This window comes from Apis florea, unplaced genomic scaffold (assembly GCF_048593485.1).
Source record: "Apis florea isolate Af1SG1 unplaced genomic scaffold, ASM4859348v1 contig_32_pilon, whole genome shotgun sequence".
Lineage (NCBI taxonomy): Eukaryota > Metazoa > Arthropoda > Insecta > Hymenoptera > Apidae > Apis > Apis florea.
In genome coordinates, this window is record NW_028256733.1 from 235011 (window position 1) to 255324 (window position 20314).

A 20314-nucleotide genomic window follows, 5' to 3' on the forward strand; every position below is an offset into this window, starting at 1 on the left:
AATAATTGTGCTAATTATAACATATTGAAAGAAATATATTTCATTAAAAGATATATATTAGAAATATTTTAAATCATTAGTTTTACTACAGTTTTACTATTGTTTTACTACTGTTTTACTACTCTTTAAATGCATGATTCTTTTTTTTTAAGCATGTGTTGAATTAATAGTTTATATCCGGTATAATTGTGCAAATTATTTTTATAGTAATGTTGACAACTTTTGTTGTCAAATACTTCTTTCTCTATATATATTTCAAATTAATATTATCAATATATAACATCTATGTGAAATTAAAAAGTAAGAAACATATCTTGATAAGATTATCTCTTTTATACGATAAGATAATATAAATAATAATATGATGACACGATGTATATTTTTTTTTTTTTTTTTGAATCAAAAGTTTTTCTTTAAAAAAATTGTTCATCTGAGAATAGATGGATTAAATGGAATTATTTCAATGGCTCCATTTATGGAATATACGTCAGAGTTTATGATATACATACGAGAGACGTTATTCTGTAAGGAATAAAGCAATGTCTCATCCATTTAAAACTACGTCTGCATTCCCGACGTGCAGGCTATCCTTTAGCAAGCAAGATATCTCGCTTATTCATACAGAAATCAATAACTATAGAAATTACTTGCACGCTTACCTATGAGATAAAAAAGAAAAAAGATATTTTTCTTTTTTGAAAGAAACTTTAAACAATATTTTTAAAAATATTCGTCAAAATTAGATACATCATTTCATTACAAATATAAATATTGTTATTGATTATTTTTACCATATATATTATATTTTTAATAACGAATTTTATTATAATCTTACGTGCTATAAAGTAATACTATTTTTAAAATTATCATTCATTCTTTTATATTATTTTTTAAAATTATTTATTGTTGCGATATTTCATACGAGTATTCAAAAACAAATTTGGCGCGCGTTTGCGCGTGACTCATACGTTATCCCCTCTTCTGGGCTACCTTCTCCCCTATTCGCTGACTCGGACTAGGTATCATGGCGTCGCCGGCAATTCGAGGTTGAAACGCGGAACGCGGTTGTTACTACTGTTAGTAACGCGTGTGCGCTCTTACTGTTCGTATTGTGTGTAATGTTCAATCACGTCCCGTTATCGTGTTTCCCTATTCTTTTTATTCACAGAAAAGCGAAGTGACATGCAATAGTGATTAATATACACAGTGCAAAGTAAAAGAGAACAGCCTAGATCGTTTATCTATACTTTATTGAGAAATTCATTGAAACGTAATTTAACAAAAGACAATTAAAACAAATACTTTTGTCTTCGAAACTCGTAGTGAGTAATTTATTTCTTTTTTTTTTTTTTTTTCTTTATCAAAAGCGTATTAACGATACGCTTATATATGTATTTTCATTTTTCAAAAACGAAACGAATAGATCGCGTTTCGCGCATAACATCTTTGTGAGAAAGATTTAAAAGAGAAGATTAACAATACACTATCAGCGTTAGCGTTACTTTTCTTAAGATATCTCTAATGAAATCTCTAGATAAAACCGTTTACTTTTGTTATACAATAATATACGCATTTTTTTTTTTTTTGCATTAAATTGCAAAAATTTCATGCAATAATACGAAGGAAATTGATATTGAGGAAAAATTAATTTTAAAAAGGGATTTGCATTACAAGAAGAAGAGCTACTCGCGGTATGCTTATGTTACAAAGAGAAGAATAATTTTTTTTAACAATGACACGAGTGTTTTCATGAAATGAAAATGTACTCCATAGTTGTACTCTATATTTTTTTGTCTCTAACGATACAAACATATGAATAATATTTAATGAACAATATTAGTTATCCAGTTCTATTAGAAGTCACAAGTTACGTGATGTTTATCGAAATGGTTACTTGATATTTAGAAAATTTGATACAATCCTTCTTTCCACCTGTATCATCATATACCGCAATAAGACTAAGTTACTTTGTAGCTTTTTTTTTTTGCATCGTATTCGACGTATGTCGTTCAAATCACTTGGACTTCTATCTAGCTACTTTTACTTTTTCTCGATGTAGTTTTCCCTTATAAACTTGTAATTATATTTAATTGCGCTTTTTATCATGTATGCTGCATGCAAAATCTATCTATAGTTTGCGTGATGAAAATTTGATGACAACATTTAAATCAATTTTTTTTCCCTTTCGTAGATTTTTCTCTAATCTGTAATGTAACTTAGAATAATTCGTAGCGAATTGAAATTTTAGGCGATACTTTGAATGACGATTTTTACATATTTACACGTCCATAACTTTAGTGGAGTCGCATTGACAGCAGTAATTAATATTATTTCAAAGCGAAAATATTGTTCGCAGAATATTAGAGTATTAAGGAATATGTTTGTGACAATAATAATAATAATAATAATAATAATAATCTTGTGTCATATCGTATCAATTCATCAACTGTTGTAATTCGTTTGCAATTAGAGGCTAAAACTGCGTTTCTTGTCCAAGTTTGTCTTGCTTTTTTTTTTTTTTCTCACATGCTTCGTGATTTCGTTTAATTCACGTCCTCGTCTTGAAAACAGAACATTTCCTCTGTTATTAGGAAACGATTATTTAATCATGCCCAGTGTTTCCCAATATATACGATCTTTTAACAAAATGGTTTTTAATACCGTGATCGTCACGGTTAATATTAGATTAAAAAACTTTTTTGATTTAAATTTCCAAAAATTTTGCTATTTAAAATTTTATAAAAAAAAAAAAATACCGAACTTTTAATGAACCGAATTAGAAGAACATGATGGATTTAATATGTACATGAACATTACTTAATTATTATATTATTATTAAATATTCAAAATGAAGAAAAGACAAATAGCAATTGTTTCTCGTAAAAGCTGGAATTATTTTCTTATTTGAAGATTTAATTTTGTTTCAAAACCTTATCAACAAATGATTCAAACAAGCAATTGAATTTTCTTGCAAAAACGAAATTACTTGTGGAATGATAGAATACATTTAGCGTATGATTGAATGTTTTTAGAAGTAACGAAATAAAATGAAAAGTTGGCGAAAGGAAGAGATTATCGTTGAAAATAAAAGCAAATTGTGGGAAATATTGACACAGAGTTTCATCCTCTCGATATCATAATCGTGACTGAGAAACGACTGCTCGTTAAATTTTCACACGATTACTCTGCTTCTCATTTTTTCCATCGTGTGTCGTCGTTTTTATCTTTAATTTTAAGTGGGAGGGAGGAAGATTGCAATTTCATCCTGTAAAAAAAAAAAAGAAAAAGAAAAAGCAAATTCGTTAATAATCTTATCTTCACGATGTTAAGTGTTTCCCAACCTTTCTCGAGTTAAAACTCCATTCTTACGCCGTTCCACCAATCAAACGTTATTTCAAAATGAAAAAGGAAACGTAGACAAAATTATACTTAATTTGATTTTGAATTGAACGAACAAATTTTATATTACACTTTTACACACATATTTGGGAGACACTGGTGTGAAAATCTTCTTCGAGCCTTTTTAGCTTCTTTTGTCCCACCCAGGTTACTCGATATTCTCTTTTCAACAAGTTTTCAGTTAAACATGTTATTATTCGATACTCGAACGAAGCTTTGTTTCGCTTTTTTTTTCTTTTTTTTTTTTTTTGATCAGAGGCGAGGCAACAACAGCCTTAACTTCGAGCTATTTTCTTTCGAATCAAATATCTTACATTTGTTACACTCGCGCGTGTACGATAGAGATAAACAATCGCGTGGAAAATGAAATTGGCAAATTGTTCGAGCCTTTTTTACGAAACGAATAAGTAAATAAGCAAATCGTGTATTGAATCAATATTTAAATTCGCAGAGAATAAACGAAAAAGAAAGAAACGAGTTTAAAAAAATTAAAAAAAAAAAAAAAAAAAAAAAAAAATTAAAAAATTGCAAGAACGTCAATTCAGCGATAGTATTTTGTGTTCTAGCGCGCTAATAAAGCGAGTGAAGCAATTGCAAAGCCCCGATGAGGACTCCGCGGGTGGGGACTACTACCAGCTGACATATCCTAACTAGCGACCACAACCCGCCGGCCCTTCTCTGTCGACTAGCGAAACCACACTAAATCGCAGCGACTAAGTCGGCAATAGTGTTGAGAAACACACACGGACGTAATTACACACTTAGGGACAGTAATCGGGCATAACGGGACGAGAGACTTCTTTTTCAAAGAAGTCGAACGAAAAAAAGAAAGAGAGAGAAAGGAGAGTGAGAGAGAGAGAGAGAGAGAGAGAGAGGAATGGCGAAAGAGATAAGAAATAATGGGTTGCACGCATGAAAAGTATCGTTCGACGACGAGATTAATTTTTTCCTCGATAAACTGACTAGCTAAGCGATTTTACGAATCAAGGGCGAGAGGATTTTCTCTGTTCTTTGAGAAGTTGAAATCTCCTCGAAGAGAATCGTTGCTTCTCGATCGATATTTTTCCCTATAGCGGAACGACATTTTCGTATCAAAGTTTTGCTCTCGATCGGTAATTGTATTCGCGCCCCGGGACACGATGCATAGTCGTTTGGGTAGAAAAAAAAAAAAAAAAAAAAAAAAAAAAGAAACGCTAGCACAAGCAGATAGGGGAATATAATAAGAAGAAGATGTTAAACACGAAGATGATGACAAGTAGCATGAACGATAGAAATTATTTTTCCAATTTCATACGAGTCTTCGTCACGTCCGATAAACTTTCGTCCTTGTCAAAGTTCCAAAGAAAGAAAAAAAAAAAAAAAAAAAAGAAACGAAAATAAAAAAAGAAAAATTAAAAAAATCCGAACCGCCTTTTAGGTTCGACTTTTTTTCCCTTTTTTTCAGTGTGTTTTCTAGTCTGCTAGCTGATCCAATTTAATCGTCGCTTGAATCGATAAATATATACGTATAGAAAGTGAGTAGATTACATCGTCGTATTCGTACTCGGATCCACGTGTTATTATCTATAATAATAATAATAATAATAATAATAAATAATAATAATAATAAAAAAGAAGGTATACTAATTATTATAATATCGAATAAGAAACGAGTTGATCGTCACCAACACGGCCAGTATCGGTGTTTTATTCCGTTCTCTTCATTTCTTTTTTTTTTTTTTTTTTTTTTTTTTTTTACATCTCTTATTCTTTCTTCTATATTTTATAAGGAAACAAAGCATGTTACAAAGGATATTGCCGCACGATAGCTTCTTTTAATTTGCTTCGTTTCACTGTGATTCCATTCTCTTTATTTGCGTCAACTATTACCATTCATGAGTCATTTCCATCATAGACATAGTGATACAGGTAGATTTGAGGTAATGCCAAATATTAGCTGTCTTTATCTTTAATTGTACATTTGATGTTACATTTGATGTAGAATTTTTTTTTTTTTTTTTCCTCTTTAAAAATCGTTCCGATAAATAGGTTAGATTGTTATTAATTGTGATCGAATGTATAATTTGAATTTCGTATATTCGCCATAATGGCGAATATATATAATTCTTATCGTTCATTATATATATATATATATATGTATTTTCCTTGTGAATTTTTATTTTTATTATTATAGACGTATTATGCATCTAGTATTTTCTCGATATTCCTGGCAATATAATTATTCCTGACTCTTCCTTATTTGCAATAACATCAGGAATTAATCTTTTCATTTTAAAACATTAATACATATCCCTCTCTATGCGCATTTAATAAGCATTTAATTAAGCGAGAGCTGTTAAGAAGAATTTTAGAGTCAACGTATCGTATACGACGACTCGAATATCAATCCAATTTGCTTCCATTAAGAGTTAACTAAAATGTTTCCAGTAAACTAAGGTCGTAGGCTAAAATCCCCCTCGAGGGGATGAAGTTCATGGGCATGGGTCGAGTTTGTAATTATCGTAGCTAACCAACTCGAAAATTTCTGCCTACCAAATTGATGCTCTCTCATTGGTGCTCTCAAATTCACGTAAATTGACATATCTCTTCCAATAAGCGTCCAATTATTCAATTCATTCACTCCTTTCGTTAATTCTTTTCTCCAAATTTTATAATTTTCATTTAAATAAATGTTAATTCCGTTTAACACAGCAACCTTGAAGTTGTTGCTTCACTTGACAGCATTTAACCGACAAATAATCGGCATTGGCATATTCAAAAGTATGCCAATAAATAGCATGATACTGGCACAACATTTTTCAATTGTAAACAAGACGCGAGACATCGTATAGCCATCAAACTGGGGCACTTTCTATTAAAACTTATACTTAATTTTAATATAAATGTTGCCCCATTATGAAAGATATGAAATTGAGCTATTAAGATATTCTTATTTTATTAGACTCAGGGTTTAATATCTCTAAGATAATCTGGCAACCGTTTGGATCGAAAGGAAGAATTCGTAAATGGCCGTCCCTCTTTATTCGAACAGTATTCGAATTCGGCTCGGCTCGTGCTTCTTACCTCGAAGGGGATACGTATTAATGCATTTTCGACTCTTTATTGATTACCTGTTATTATCTGTATACGCAAACTCACGAGGATTGTATTATAACGTTGTACCTCGTAACATTATAATACGCATAGCTCGCATAGTTTTCTATCAGCATACAACACGATATCTTGGAGTACATTTCGATACAACACGTAACTACATTTTCCGAGATTGCTAAGGGAAAATAAGAGAGAGATGATGGGCCTAATAATGCACGAACCATACATACACGCCAGTGGTTCTCAATTTCCAGGGTCGCGATCTTCTTTTCCACGAGCTTTTTTCTCGATTTCCACACTTTTAATCGCATTTATATCGTAATCTTTATTTTTTTATTCTTTGTCTTCGCTGGGAAGGAGGAGGGGGTCGCAACTCGAGGAAATGACAGAGATCTACGCGTATTTCATCCGCGAGATTTTGAAAGGATGCGCTGCTAAGTGCCTCGATCGAACAAATTCATATACGAACGATAACGGAGTAATCGGTGTATCGTGCGATTCGTGAATCATACATGCCCCCCGTACCAGACCCTTCCTGTGCTCACCCCCAGAATGACTTTCAACGGGAGGATCGACTCTGCGGGTTGCGAGGAAGGGAAGGACTTGGTTAAACAACGGGTGGAAAAAGGGGGGTTTGGAATTTTATGGGGCGGAGAGGTTAAGGGTTTGCACTTGTGATGTTGTTGGCGGGCATTTATGATTCGCCACGATTCACGAATCATCCGCATTGTATTCGTTCGAATCGTGGACTTTTTTCTTTTTTTTTTTTTGGATAATTTGAGAATCAGGCAAATGTATTTCTATTTTTATCGTTTGTATTTGTATTGTGTAAAATATATTCAAGTATTTTCGGTAGGAAATTTTTTCTCGGAATTGTATTATATGTTACAGTGAAAGCGTGAAGTTTAGTAAACGTATATACAGCGTGACTAGTCGATGTATGCATTTTACGTAAGAATTCAGAGCGAAGAGTGAAAACGGCGAAAAGTGTCTACATGAAAACTAGACGATTATATAGGTGCATATGTTGACTGACAAATGTATATATTCGTTAAACGTTGAATACGTTCTTCGTAACGTATGCTCTCGATAATTTTAAAGAAATACACGGTGTTTATCCGTATATTTTAATTAAATTTCCACTTCGTTTCGCCTCTTTAGAAATTTTACTAACTTCTAACGAACCGTTCTTCCAACTGTGTGCAAAGGATATAAAAGAGAATTTTATCTAATCGAAAAAGATAATTCATCGTGAAGTTATACATAAGTTTATTGTTTTTTTGAATTCAATTTGAAAATATTGTTTTTATTATTCCTTTCTTTTTCTTTTTTTCTTTTTTTAACCAGTATTTTATGCAGTATTAATCACATTTCTTTTTTTCGAATAATTTTTATTCGAATATCTTTCCTTTATTCCTTAATAATTCGATTGTGATCGATTATTACTTGTCAATAAAATCTACGTGATTTTCTTCTTATCACATTGATATCACGTTGATATGATCTTTACGAATTGCAATTGATAATAGTCTTGATAACTCGTAGAGAGAAAAAATATATATATATAAATAAATAAATAAAAGTATTATATATTGCAATAATATTAATGAAATACGGAATATAATTTTCTGTTATGTCAGAAATTATTCTCATTATATGCGCATACATTATTATGCGCGTAGCAAATTAATCACGATTATCTAATCTATTTAACTTATTTTATTGATACGTAAAGCTGATAAATAATTTTACGTATGCTATACATATTCGTTTGAAACGATACAAGGAAATACGTAAATTAGTTGGAATTCCGCCATTAAAGGTGCTATAAATTATTTTATTCGAACGAAATGTACCCAATTTTTCAACCCTAGCTTTTAACACTTCGACACTTTTCATAAAAAAAAGAACCGCGGTCCAAAAATTTTCATCCGAAAAAATTCTCATTAGGCGTCTCAAACATTTTGATTAAACTTAAAACGCAAAAGTGAAAATTACGGCGTATTATCTTCTGCTTTGAGAAATCGATTCGATGTAATTTGTATAACTTTTAAACGTTCGAACATTACGAAAGAAAAAAGAAGAAGAAAATAATAATAAGGAGAAGGAAGAGAAGCAAGATTTTTCTGTGTTAAAACTCATGTGTTACGTATTTTTTAATAAGTCCTCGTTAATGTTTGAAGATTATTCTATTTGGTTGGAGAGATGTTTAATTTCGTTTAATAGCTGTTGCAATTGTATTGATGAAGATGTATTTATGTACGAAACAAATAAAGGCTGCATTTAAAATCCTAAAAGAGATGCTTGGTATATTGAAGCGATTCAATATTTATTTATCGTTTGTTTATTTTTGCCATCCAACGTAAAAATGTTTATTCTGTTTTACCTGGTATGATAAATAAGAATCAATATTTAAGAACGTAATATGAAAGATATAAATAGCGTAATATTATTTATGAAACATGGTCATTATTAACGTTGCTATAAATAATTATTATAATAATTGTTCCGCGATAAATGTAAATTTTTCATATTTGATTAATTAAATTTTTTAGATAAAAAAAAAAAAAGAAGAAGTAAACGATCGTCGAATTATACATGAAATTTTTTATAGGTAAAATTTCTTCAATGTAATATTTTGCGACAAGGTTCTTCCTCTTATACGCTGTACACGCTAACGCTGATACGTATTTTAATTTTTAATACTCGTTCGTGCAATGCTCGTAGAGAAAAAAAATTCCTCTTTTTCTATTGTACAAATCTCCCTGTATTTTTCCACCAACTTTTATGATTTCACTCTCTCAGAAGTTAGTTATTGAGATGGATCATTCACATTTTTTAATCGTGTTTTATTATTTATATTAATTTTATATATCCTTGCATGCAGAACTACTACTCCATTCATCCAATTACATCGCAATCAATTAAATCTATTCGTAATTCGTGCAACTTTCCAATATTACAATTAATTTGCAAAAGAGGACTACTCAAACGGAATGAATTCGTTCTTAAAAACTCAAAGAAAAAAATTAGATTGAGATTATTTTTCAAACCAGGATAATCAAAATCGTAAAACGTAAAAATAAGCGGAAGAACAATTTTCGGAACAATTTCATATAACTTATCACGAAAAGTCAAAAGTTTCTATCCACTGGTATATCCATTACCAGTTTCGATTTTAATTAAACCTTCTCTCCGGTGAAAATAAAAAAAAAAAAAGAAAGAAAAAAATAGGAGAGAACGTGAAAACAATCGATAATAAAATACGGCGTGGCCGGGGTAATGAAAGAGTCGGGACTGCTCGAGCTCCCGGTGCGAAGTATAATCGTAAACTCGTTAAACCGTACCGGGTTTAATAGCCATTTAACAGGAGCCCCGTAGTTGGAAAGCGGTAATCGTGTTCTTCCAGAGGAACCGAGGGTTGAACAGCAAAAAGAGGGAAGGGAAAAAAAAAAAGGAAAAAACCCTTGGAACGGAAGGTGGCCTATGGTAAATAAGCGGCATTAATAGCGAGAAAGCGAGAGGGGAGCTAGTATCCTTGAGAATCATCGCCACCGATTTGAAACGAACGATTATAATCCGATTGTGGAAGAAGTGAAAGAAAGGCGCAACACCATCTTTGAGCGAGCATTGTTGTCATATTGCGTAATTGGCCGACTATGGTCGCTCGAGAACTCTTCAAATCTTGATGATTTCCAAACTGATTTGGCAAATTACGCGTTCGTGGCTCGTTGGGGGAGGGGCGCGTTGGCGTTAGGCGACACGTGTGTCGAGAATTCTTGTGGGAAGAGTGGGGAGAGGGAAAAGAGGCGAGGATGTTTATGGTGTGAGTGAAGGAAAGACGGTGTTTTTTTATTGCCCGTGAGAGATAAGGATTGGGAAATATCGTTGGAAGGCATTGTGGCTAAGTATAATAGCCGAGAAATAGCGTGGAAGATCGAAGAAACTATGAAGGAGCCATCCGTGACGAAGAGTAACACTTCTCCGCGAGCGAATATTTCTTCGGCCAATAATGGGTAAATAAATTTTCGACGTGCAAGATATTATGATAGTTTTAAATTTGTTTCGAAACAGTTTATTTTGATATGATTGAAAAAATTGAAAACGAAGGAAATGCGCGTTTCGTTTCGAAAGGCACGTTCGCATTTTTTATACGTAACACAATATGTTATGAACTTACGATTGCGCTGTACAAGAGAAATTTCCTGATGATTCAGACGATAACGTTGCGAGATGGAAAAATGAAGACAGGGAAATGTAAACCTGTATATTCGTACAATGATATATATATATATATTTTTTTTTTCTATTACTCGAATTATTAATCGAAATAATTTTTTTTCAATATTATTTTTCCACGATTTTATATTTCTTAATATTATTTTTCCTCTGACAAATTAATTCGATGAATTATAGATGCCGATGAAATTGATTAAATATTTTCAAATCGTGTTGTTGCATTAAATCATATAAGCGTATATTACTTTTATTTAACCGCAAAACCGGTTTTACATGTTCTTGTCCTTGCACACAAGGGTCTACAATCTCGCTACTTAACAAAAATATATTAACATTGCCTTGAAGTTAAATAGAAATAACTGGGAGTGTTGAAACAATGATACACTTAAAGCGAGTATTTTTCTATTAAAATTAATTAACTATTGTTACGTTTAAACCAATTTATCATTTTTCTTATTTATAATTATCCACGATGATTAATATTTCATTGAATATCTTTTATGCAATGTCTTTCGAAAGAAAAATTATTATCGTCGCGTGTTTCTTTTTTTTTTTTTTATCAAACAATAGGATCAATTATCGCAGAAAATTTAATTAATCTTGGACGAAATTTGATTCTAATTCGTTATTGGCTCTCTGACAGCAGCTAATATTTCGAACCACTTACAGCCGGTGTTATGAGTCAGATACTTCCACGGCATATGCGTCATTGCGCATTGGGGTTTGTCAACTTTGACACAATACAACTCTGAAAGATTTTATTTATATTACGTTAAATGCGACGAATTTTCAATTTATTATCATTTAACTTGTATATAATGTTGAGATACTTACAATATTGGGCAAAGTACCCTTGTCCAATTCTCCGTGGAATTCTGCATTAAAATATCTCGGGTAAATAACCTGTCCCGATGAAAATAACCATGCGCTGCACTGAAACGGCATCAAAGTAACCGAGTATTTGATTAATGCGCGCTTACAAGATATTATTGCGGGCATATAATATATTAGCCGAGTAATAGAACCTTTGAAGCAATGTCCTGTAATCGTTTAATGAAAAATTACAGCCCACCCGAGCTTTGTGCGTTAGTTATCGTTTTATCGGTATGTATAAATAAATAACGGTGAATTACGTTTGTTTCGAATCTCAGGTATCTTATTAATGAGGTATTAACGACAAGGGTTGAACGTATCCCTAGAATTCTAGTGATTTATTTTTCTTCAGTTATTTTTAGAAATTTGTTATCTTTAGGTATTAACACATATCCTTACAGTTCTAGTGATTTATTTCTGTTCGGTTACTTTTAGAAATTTGTTATTCTTCAAGTGCTCTCGATGTTATGGAAAATTAAATTTTCGTTGAATCATGATGATTCACAAATGATTAAAATTATTCAAAATATCGTTCGATTTCAGTTTAAATTCAATTAGTTTTAGTCTATTCTTCTTTTTGTTCGAGGATAAAAATTTTTCATAAAAAAACGTAAACTTCTTGAAATTTTTCAGTCTGTCATGGATTATATTCTTCTAAAGGAATTAATTTTTTACAATCGAAGTTTAATAGAATCAACGCGTCTTCTTCGAAAATATTACTTTCGTCTCGGTTATGTACGTTACCAGTCACGTTTACTTACTCTTCTTTTATTAACTTTTCACATTTAACGCGTAATAAGCGCGCAACCGTGTAATTCATTTTCTACAACGCTAGACGTTTCAACGAACGGAATAATGATGTTCTTTCGAACCGTTAGAAGCGATCGAAGCGAAATCGAAATACTGAAGATACTGTGGAAGTAACTATCGCGGAAACGGTAATTTATTCCAAGCAGAACGGTTTCGACATTAATCAGAGCGTTACTAGTTAACCGAGTTTTTCTTCCCTTATCCTTTCCTCGTCTTTCCTCTTTTTCCACCATTACTTTCTTCAAGATTAAGATATCTCACGCGATATAGATTATCTTTAAAAATCTCTTTGCTCGTATAAAATCTTTGGATCGTTTATGCGTCCTCTCGAAAATGTATAATTTTTACCTTCGTAGAAAAAGTGTTTGGAAGGTAAAGAGCAGCCTTCGTTGAACGTAAATCGAAGTATATCACGACTCTGGAAATATACGTAATATATTCACGAAAATATTCACGAATTAAATAAAATAATTAACAATAAAAAATATACATGTCTAAATTCTGAATATATTATTTTACCGAAAAAATGTTATGATTTTTTTTCAAAATATAATTTTTAAAACTTCAACTACGTAAAATATTACGATTTTAATCGTAAAAAATACTGCTAGACGAAACCTCGTTCAACAGACTTCGAGGATGAATTTCATCCCCTCGAAAAGGATTTTTATCGAGAGACACCGAATTTTCCCCTTGCATTAAGATAATATTCGAATAACTGTATTAGTTATATTATTGCAACCAGACATTTAGAAGATCGAAAATTCGTCTGTTGAAAACGACACATAAATGGCAGCGTATAAGTTAGCCGAGAGGAGAGAGAGAGAGAGAGAGAGAGAGAGAGAGAGAGCAAGTGGTTCCCTCCCACCGTCTTTTTAACGGCGGTTTCGCTGAGAAATGCGCGATATGCTAATGGACGTCGTAAAATGAAACGGCGGCGCGCTTTTGTTGCTCGCCGGATATTCTCCAGAGTCGAAACTTTCTGGCAACAGCGGCGGTTCTCGCCGGTCTGGGGTGGAAAGGGCATTGGCAGGCTGAAAGTTTCTCCCGCTGGGGAGGGAGGGAGGGAGGGAGGGAACGACTTTCGAACATTCGTATTCCCCCGACAGGGAGATCGATCGTCCACGCGACACCCATTAATTGCTAATTATTCTTCCCATGCGATGATCTTAATGCGTCAACCCGCGGTTCTGTCTACGCGATTATCGCGTTGAAACGATTCCCCAGAGAATTTTGAAATGGCGCGAGGCAAACGAATAATCGCAAATGTGGCAGAGAAATAAATAAAAATATATCGAGTCGGGAAGTTAATCGCGATTCGTGGGAAAAAGTACTTACTTTTTTGTACTTTTGTAAAGTTTACAACGAAACGTTTTTTGATATTTTTGATCGAAAAAAAGGCAAATCCGATTTTTTCGTAACAATTTTTCTGGAAAGTAATATCGGTGTTAAAGTTTGCAAAAGAATTTTATTATACGGGTGGGTGTTTAAGTAAAAACGGGCGTAGTTTAAATCGTCAGGTTATTTCAGCCATGTACGAAAATGTGGACAGTTGAAGGAATCGTGATAAGACGCGGGAGGGACGCGGGTTCAATCGGCGATTTGCCGAATTCTTGCGGATCGATTTCAATGGAAATAGGGGTTATTGACTTGTGGAGCGTATAACGCGGCAGGAAGCGAAAATTGAGACGACATATATTCACGAAGAAAGTGGCAGATTTCGAGGGAGAGAATCGCTAGACGCGAGACGCCAAACCAAGGGTCGAAAGAGCGGAAGAGTATTGATCGTTCGCTTCATTGCCAACTGCTTTTAAACGAAAAGATAGATTTTATTTATTTGCAATTATATTCTTTATCTTTTAATTACTTAATTCTCTTTGATTTAATGTAATGTAATAAAGAAGGATTATGAAAATTGTATTTTAACGGGAAAAAAGAATATGAATTTATAAAATTATTGAATATAGTAGAATAAAAAATTCTATACTATAATTGACACGTAGTCACATGTATGTATTGTAGTTTTTAATAACCTGCAATTAGACGACACGTAGACTTGGATAATTTGAAAGTGCTGTTCTAAATAGAAAAAGAACATCTATGAACAGAGAATATTTCTAATTGTACTATGAAAATATCTACGAAGTTTCATTGAAAATAATATTTAATTTAAAATATGTTATATCTTTTTTTTTTTATAAATGTGATCATTGCTTCTCATTTAATTTTATTATGAATTCTAGAAATTCTCTCTTAGTACATAACGTAGATTACGTTTTTACATTATTAATTGTAAAATCTTATTTAATTCTTTATAGTTCTTTTCTTCACTGAAATGATCAAATAGAAACAATATCATAAGGAAAATAATGTTTATATCCTAAGTGGAAAAGATCTATTTTAATCGCACGTATTTTTACGCTTTAAAAACTCGTAATAAAAGATCGTATAATCCATCTCCAACATTTCTCTAATCTCCTCTTTCTTCTCATATATGATCGAATACAGATACGATTCTTCACACTTTTAAATTATCAAAGGTTTGAAAACTAATTTCTTCAGTCTGCCGAGTAATTTTTATTCTTTTCATTTGCCCGCCACCCCCACTCTTCCACCGGTTTGGCGCAATTCCTCGTGTTATCGAACGAAACGCTGTAACTGGTTTACGCATGCGCGATAACGAAAGTCGAAACTAGTTGCAACGGTATACCGGCTCATTTCAGAGATCACAGAGCGCCGGTAAACATCGCGATTTAAGCAGTAGCAAGAACAGGCGATTAGATCTAACTAGATAAATTTTAGTCACGTGCTTTTTGCCACACGTTTTCCCTATTTCCCGCCAAATGTCGATCCTAAAAACTTACGATGTGCATCGTAAATGCGCGCGAGGACACCGCATTGCGCAAACCATAGTGGGGATCGAACGAATTATTTAAATCTGTGACGGGACCGCGCGTTTTCGTGACACGGATCTATGTTTCGTGTTCGCCTGACAGGTTCTTTCGTGACACCGATAACTTGTGATGGATCTACCCTTTCTTTCCTGTTGCCCACTCTCACTCACCCTCGTTCCTTTTTGTTTCGATCTGTGTTCCACATTTGCCAACTCGACGAGTCTTGGTCGAGAGGTTAGAAACTGGAGAACGAAGATTATTTTTTTAGCTTGATGGAATGGTGTTGATTCTTATAATGGATTGCATTTGGTATAAAATGTTGATCTCAAAGTAGTTAAAGATGTTTGTGATAAAACTTTTTATATCTTTTTTATAATCTTGAATTTAATTTAAGATCCAGCATTGTCAAAGGTATGTTGTATACAAATGCAAAAATTTTTGGTAAATAAATCTACGCATAATTCGAATTTCTTAAATGAATTAATTACAATTATTTACACATTACATTTACAATATTATCTTTCGTTATTTTTTAATATCAAAAATATCATATATTTTTTAAATTATTATAATTTTTATTTTTTCATTTTTAGCCAAAGAATAAAAAAAGTATTGCAGATTAAAATAATGTGTTGCCAAAAATAATTTTTTATACAAATTTTAAAAACAATCACGAATTATTATTCACGAATTACATTATCTCATTTATAAAAATTTTTTCGATGTCTGATAATAAATAAATTTTCGTATATATTTGACTATATATATAGTAATCACATTTTAATTAAAAGAGCCGAGATATATGATTTTATCGTTGCAAATGTGTAAGTTGCACAGAATTCTTTCGAAAGACACTCACTTTCTCATTCACTGTAATCAATAGAAAAGTTAAGCACGCAGACCTCTCGAAAAATTTCAATGGAGAAGTAACTATCTTTAATTAATGGAACCTATTTAACTTATCGACGGTAGCGAGTTCATTAAATTCTATTAGCGATTTAATCTTTTTGATTTAAAAACAGTTTAAACAAATTTCTTTCTTCTTTCTTTTTATTAACGAATATTTTTCTTTTTCTTTTTTTTTTTTTTTTAATTTAGATAGATTTACAGTATCTTATTTTTTTATTAAAAAATACATCATACCCAAAAATCGATGACTTAAAAAAGTATATTATTACATTGTAACACGAAATTATAATTCATAAAAATAGCGTGTTGATTGTAGTCACGCAAGCTTGTAGTCCGATCTAAGAAAAAAATGAGAATATAAGAAAAGGTTACCCGTTGAAAGTCAGTTCAATGAAGTCTCACGATCGAGTGTATCAAGTATTCATGGACATTGATCCAAGTAATTTAACTTAAACTCAATCACTCTACAATATTATTTAATTTTATATTCGAAATACCCACACATTTGTAAAAATTTACCACGTGTTTAGTAATCCGTCCCGTAATGCCGTCTTAAAAAAAAAAAATAATAATAATTATGAAATAAGTAAGAAACGATATTCGATGAAAAAGAATATTTTCAATCGTCGCACAAACCGTTTGTACGAGTGTAATGGAGTCGTCGAGAGGCGCTAAGAAGCGAACAGTTTTAACCGGAAGACCTCGAATTGCGAGTGGAAATGCGGTCGTTGAAGATGAGAACAGAGTTTCGTCGAATCGAAACGGCGAAGATGCTCGTGATTCTGGCTTGTCTTCCGAATGTTCGACACCTACAGTGGGTTCACCGGTACCAAGGCAACGAAAACCCACAAGCAATCCGATTAATATCGGTGATAACTCGATGAAACCACGCGCCACGATTCAGGCTGGAAGGTAGATTCATCTCTTAAAACAACGGTCGATTGATAGGTTTTTGTGACTCATTGATTGAAATTAATAAAATAAAAATATAATATTATTTTTTCGAAATAGAAATATAAAACAAAACATCTTCGATTCTTTGAAAAATAAAGGATGTTTTACTTAGCATTGTGAAAAAATAAATAAATAAATAAAATCTAATTGTAATGTTTTCTTATAAATTGTTTGTTTCAGAAACGATTGTGATAAAACAAAGATATGGCGAAATAGATCCGTGACTGATTCACCACGTTCCATAGATAGCACGCGTAATCGCCAATTCTCTAGTCCCTTAAGGATATCAAGAAATGTAAGTAATTTTTTTTATAATCGCCACTATTGTTCAATTATTTTAGATTGTACCAATTTTTTCACGATATTGAAATAATATTTTAAAATTATAATAATAATATTCTATTATTTTTATAGGATATTAATTTCATTGTCTGTGTATAATCAATATATATATAATCAATGTTCCTGATATTTCATTTCAGATCCAATCACCAAATCTTGACTCTGGGGATGAAGGAAGTCTTCGAGTTGATCGTGATACCTATCAACACATGTTTCAAGACATTGTTTCTATAAAAACAACGCTCCTGAAACTGAAACGAGTACTTCAGCAGGTATATACGAATATATATTGAAAGGATTGACACGACTTCTTTACATTTATGAATTTTATTAATAAGAAAGACACAATATTTTCGTTTGTTTCATATAATATGTGTATCAGTGTGCTTCTGTATTAACACGCATTCTTTTATTTTTTTTTTTCATTATTGTCATCAACCATGATTTTATCTTCAAGTCAGAAGAGAACGGTTTGACGAGGGTATGTTTTTTATTGCACATTTTATTTTGATATCATTTTTTTTTTTCCGTATTATGCTTGCAGGATATATATTTATTATCGTTATCGTTATTATTTAACGTTATTATTAAACGATTTATAGAATACAATTGTATTTTTATAATTATAAAATATTGAATAACGTATAATTTATATTATGTTCACAGGTAGACACTCTCAACCCATTCGATAACTCCATGAAGGTTAGTTTTATTTTTAATTATATTTTTTTTAAAAAAAGAATTTCTTTTTTTTTTTTGTGAGAAATATTGAAATTTATGAAATAATGACTTTTCTATCATTGATTTAAAATTTATTTTATTGTACTGTTGCCAATTTTGTAATGATATAATTTAGAAAAATATTTATGAATTTTAGAATGGTCTCTTCTATAATGTGAATGAAGGAGGCACCGCGGATGTTAGTACCTCCCCTGGAAGTGGTGGTAGTAGTATCGCGGATGAATTGGCCGATTTACGTAGGCAGGTTGTTTTTTTGCAAGGTCAAGTAGAAGATAGAGATCGAACTATACAAGTACTGCAGGTAAGAAGTTTTATTAAAAATATATTTTTAAGAAAATATAAGAAAATAAATTATAGACAAACGATATCTTTTTTCGATTTATCTTTAAGTTGAAAACATTCAGCTATTTAATTCACATTTTCATACAAAATAAATAATATTTTTTATTTTGTAGTTCCAAATATCGAAACTTCAAGGACCTAACGGCGACGGCCAAACGTGTGCTTTAACTAATCATAATAATTTTTCATCTCCAAATACTTGTAATGCTGCTACGCAAACAGAAAAGGTAAATGTTCATAATCCGTTATTTTTAATACTACAAAAATTCAGCGTCAAATTCTCTATAATTAGCACAATTTGCATCTCACCGATTTTTAACAATATTTTTTTAGAAATCAATTTTTGAATAATGATCGCAAAACAATTAATTTTTTGCTTCGTGCTAAAAGCACACATAGTAAGTTAAAAAGAAATGTTTTTTTAAAATAGTAATATAAACCACTGAATAGGTGATAAAGTTTTTGAAAAACAAAACTTTTATTTGCGCACTTGTTCTATAATGTATTATACATATGTTTATAGTACATTTTTAGTTATAAATTTATTTTTTTTTAAATTTAGCATAATTGTTTTTAAATTGCACACTTTATTTATGATTGCATTATTATTCGATAAAAATCGCGTCATTTTTAAATTTTTAACTTAAAAATTTTAATTATATGAAATTATATACATTAATTTATATTAATATTAAATATGAAATTGTTGAGAATTAATTAAAATAGACAATTGATTTAAATTATTCGTGATAATGTATATATTGTGCATATGTGCATACTGTTTTTACTTAAGATGTCTCACATAAAATATTCAAATAATTTGAAATATCAATATCCATTTTATCGACTTCGTAACTCCATTGATTTAATACAATCAATGTAATATTTAATTCATTATTTGTATTATATGTTTAATCCTTCACTTATATATTTATTCATATGTGGCACAAAATTTTGTGAAATAATAATTGGACGTAGATCATTTATATTTAAATCACAGATATGATATTATAAATTTTTATTATTATTATTATTTTAATATTATCTCTTTTTTAAATACAATAAATAATTATCGTATAGATATATAATTATAGATTTTTATATTGATTTTTGATTTTTTAAGCAATATCTTTCAATTTTTTGTTATTTTATTTATTGTTACATTATTTATTTATTTATTATATATTTAATTATGAATACAGACACGACCAGTGTCGGCAGGACCATCACTCCTGCAAACACTTCCACAGGATGATGTTATGGGGCCTCTAGTTAGGTGAGATTTTTTTTTTTTCTTCGTCTTAGAAGCATTTTGTTAATTCTTTTTTATTTTTGAAAAAAATCAGAAAAATTTTAAAAATATAAAAAAGAAATCAGAATATTTTCAAAATATTTAAAATATTTCGATTAAATGAACGATTTATAAAAAAGAATAATAATATTAATAATAATGAATTATAATTTATATTTTTTATTGAATTAATTAGAAAAAAACTTTATAATATAATGTAAGATTTCCTAAAAATTTTTCTGACATCATTATTCTAAAAGATTTAGGTAAAATATTTAAACAATATAGGAAATATGTTCAGTAATAAATTCATAAAATACAGGATACGTATCTTCTCATGTAGACATGATTTAAAAGAACTTTTTAAATCTTCTCTGAATCTTTAATTGTGTAATATATTTTTACATTGTTATAAATAAATTTTAGA

At 31.0% G+C, this 20314-nt stretch overlaps 1 protein-coding gene and 1 long non-coding RNA gene across 8 annotated transcripts in view; both read left to right on the forward strand.

Annotated features, from left to right (window-relative positions):
- Positions 1 to 20314, forward strand: part of LOC100863864 (uncharacterized) — a 39610-nt gene that overhangs the window by 14712 nt on the left and 4584 nt on the right. For 4 of the 7 annotated variants that reach the window (XM_086911364.1, XM_031919377.2, XM_086911367.1 and 1 more), the window contains exons 5-11: positions 17352 to 17466; positions 17654 to 17785; positions 17971 to 17994; positions 18180 to 18215; positions 18391 to 18555; positions 18710 to 18823; positions 19799 to 19872. In XM_086911364.1, the coding sequence (XP_086767490.1) occupies positions 17352 to 17466; positions 17654 to 17785; positions 17971 to 17994; positions 18180 to 18215; positions 18391 to 18555; positions 18710 to 18823; positions 19799 to 19872 (660 nt within the window). The remainder of the gene's footprint in view (positions 1 to 17351; positions 17467 to 17653; positions 17786 to 17970; positions 17995 to 18179; positions 18216 to 18390; positions 18556 to 18709; positions 18824 to 19798; positions 19873 to 20314) is intronic. The other 3 variants (XM_086911366.1, XM_031919379.2, XM_086911368.1) reach the window with 3 other exon arrangements.
- LOC147657089 (uncharacterized) lies at positions 1348 to 8789 on the forward strand. Its single transcript, XR_015293087.1, has 2 exons — positions 1348 to 1691; positions 3966 to 8789. It is a non-coding gene; the product is annotated as an uncharacterized LOC147657089 (long non-coding RNA).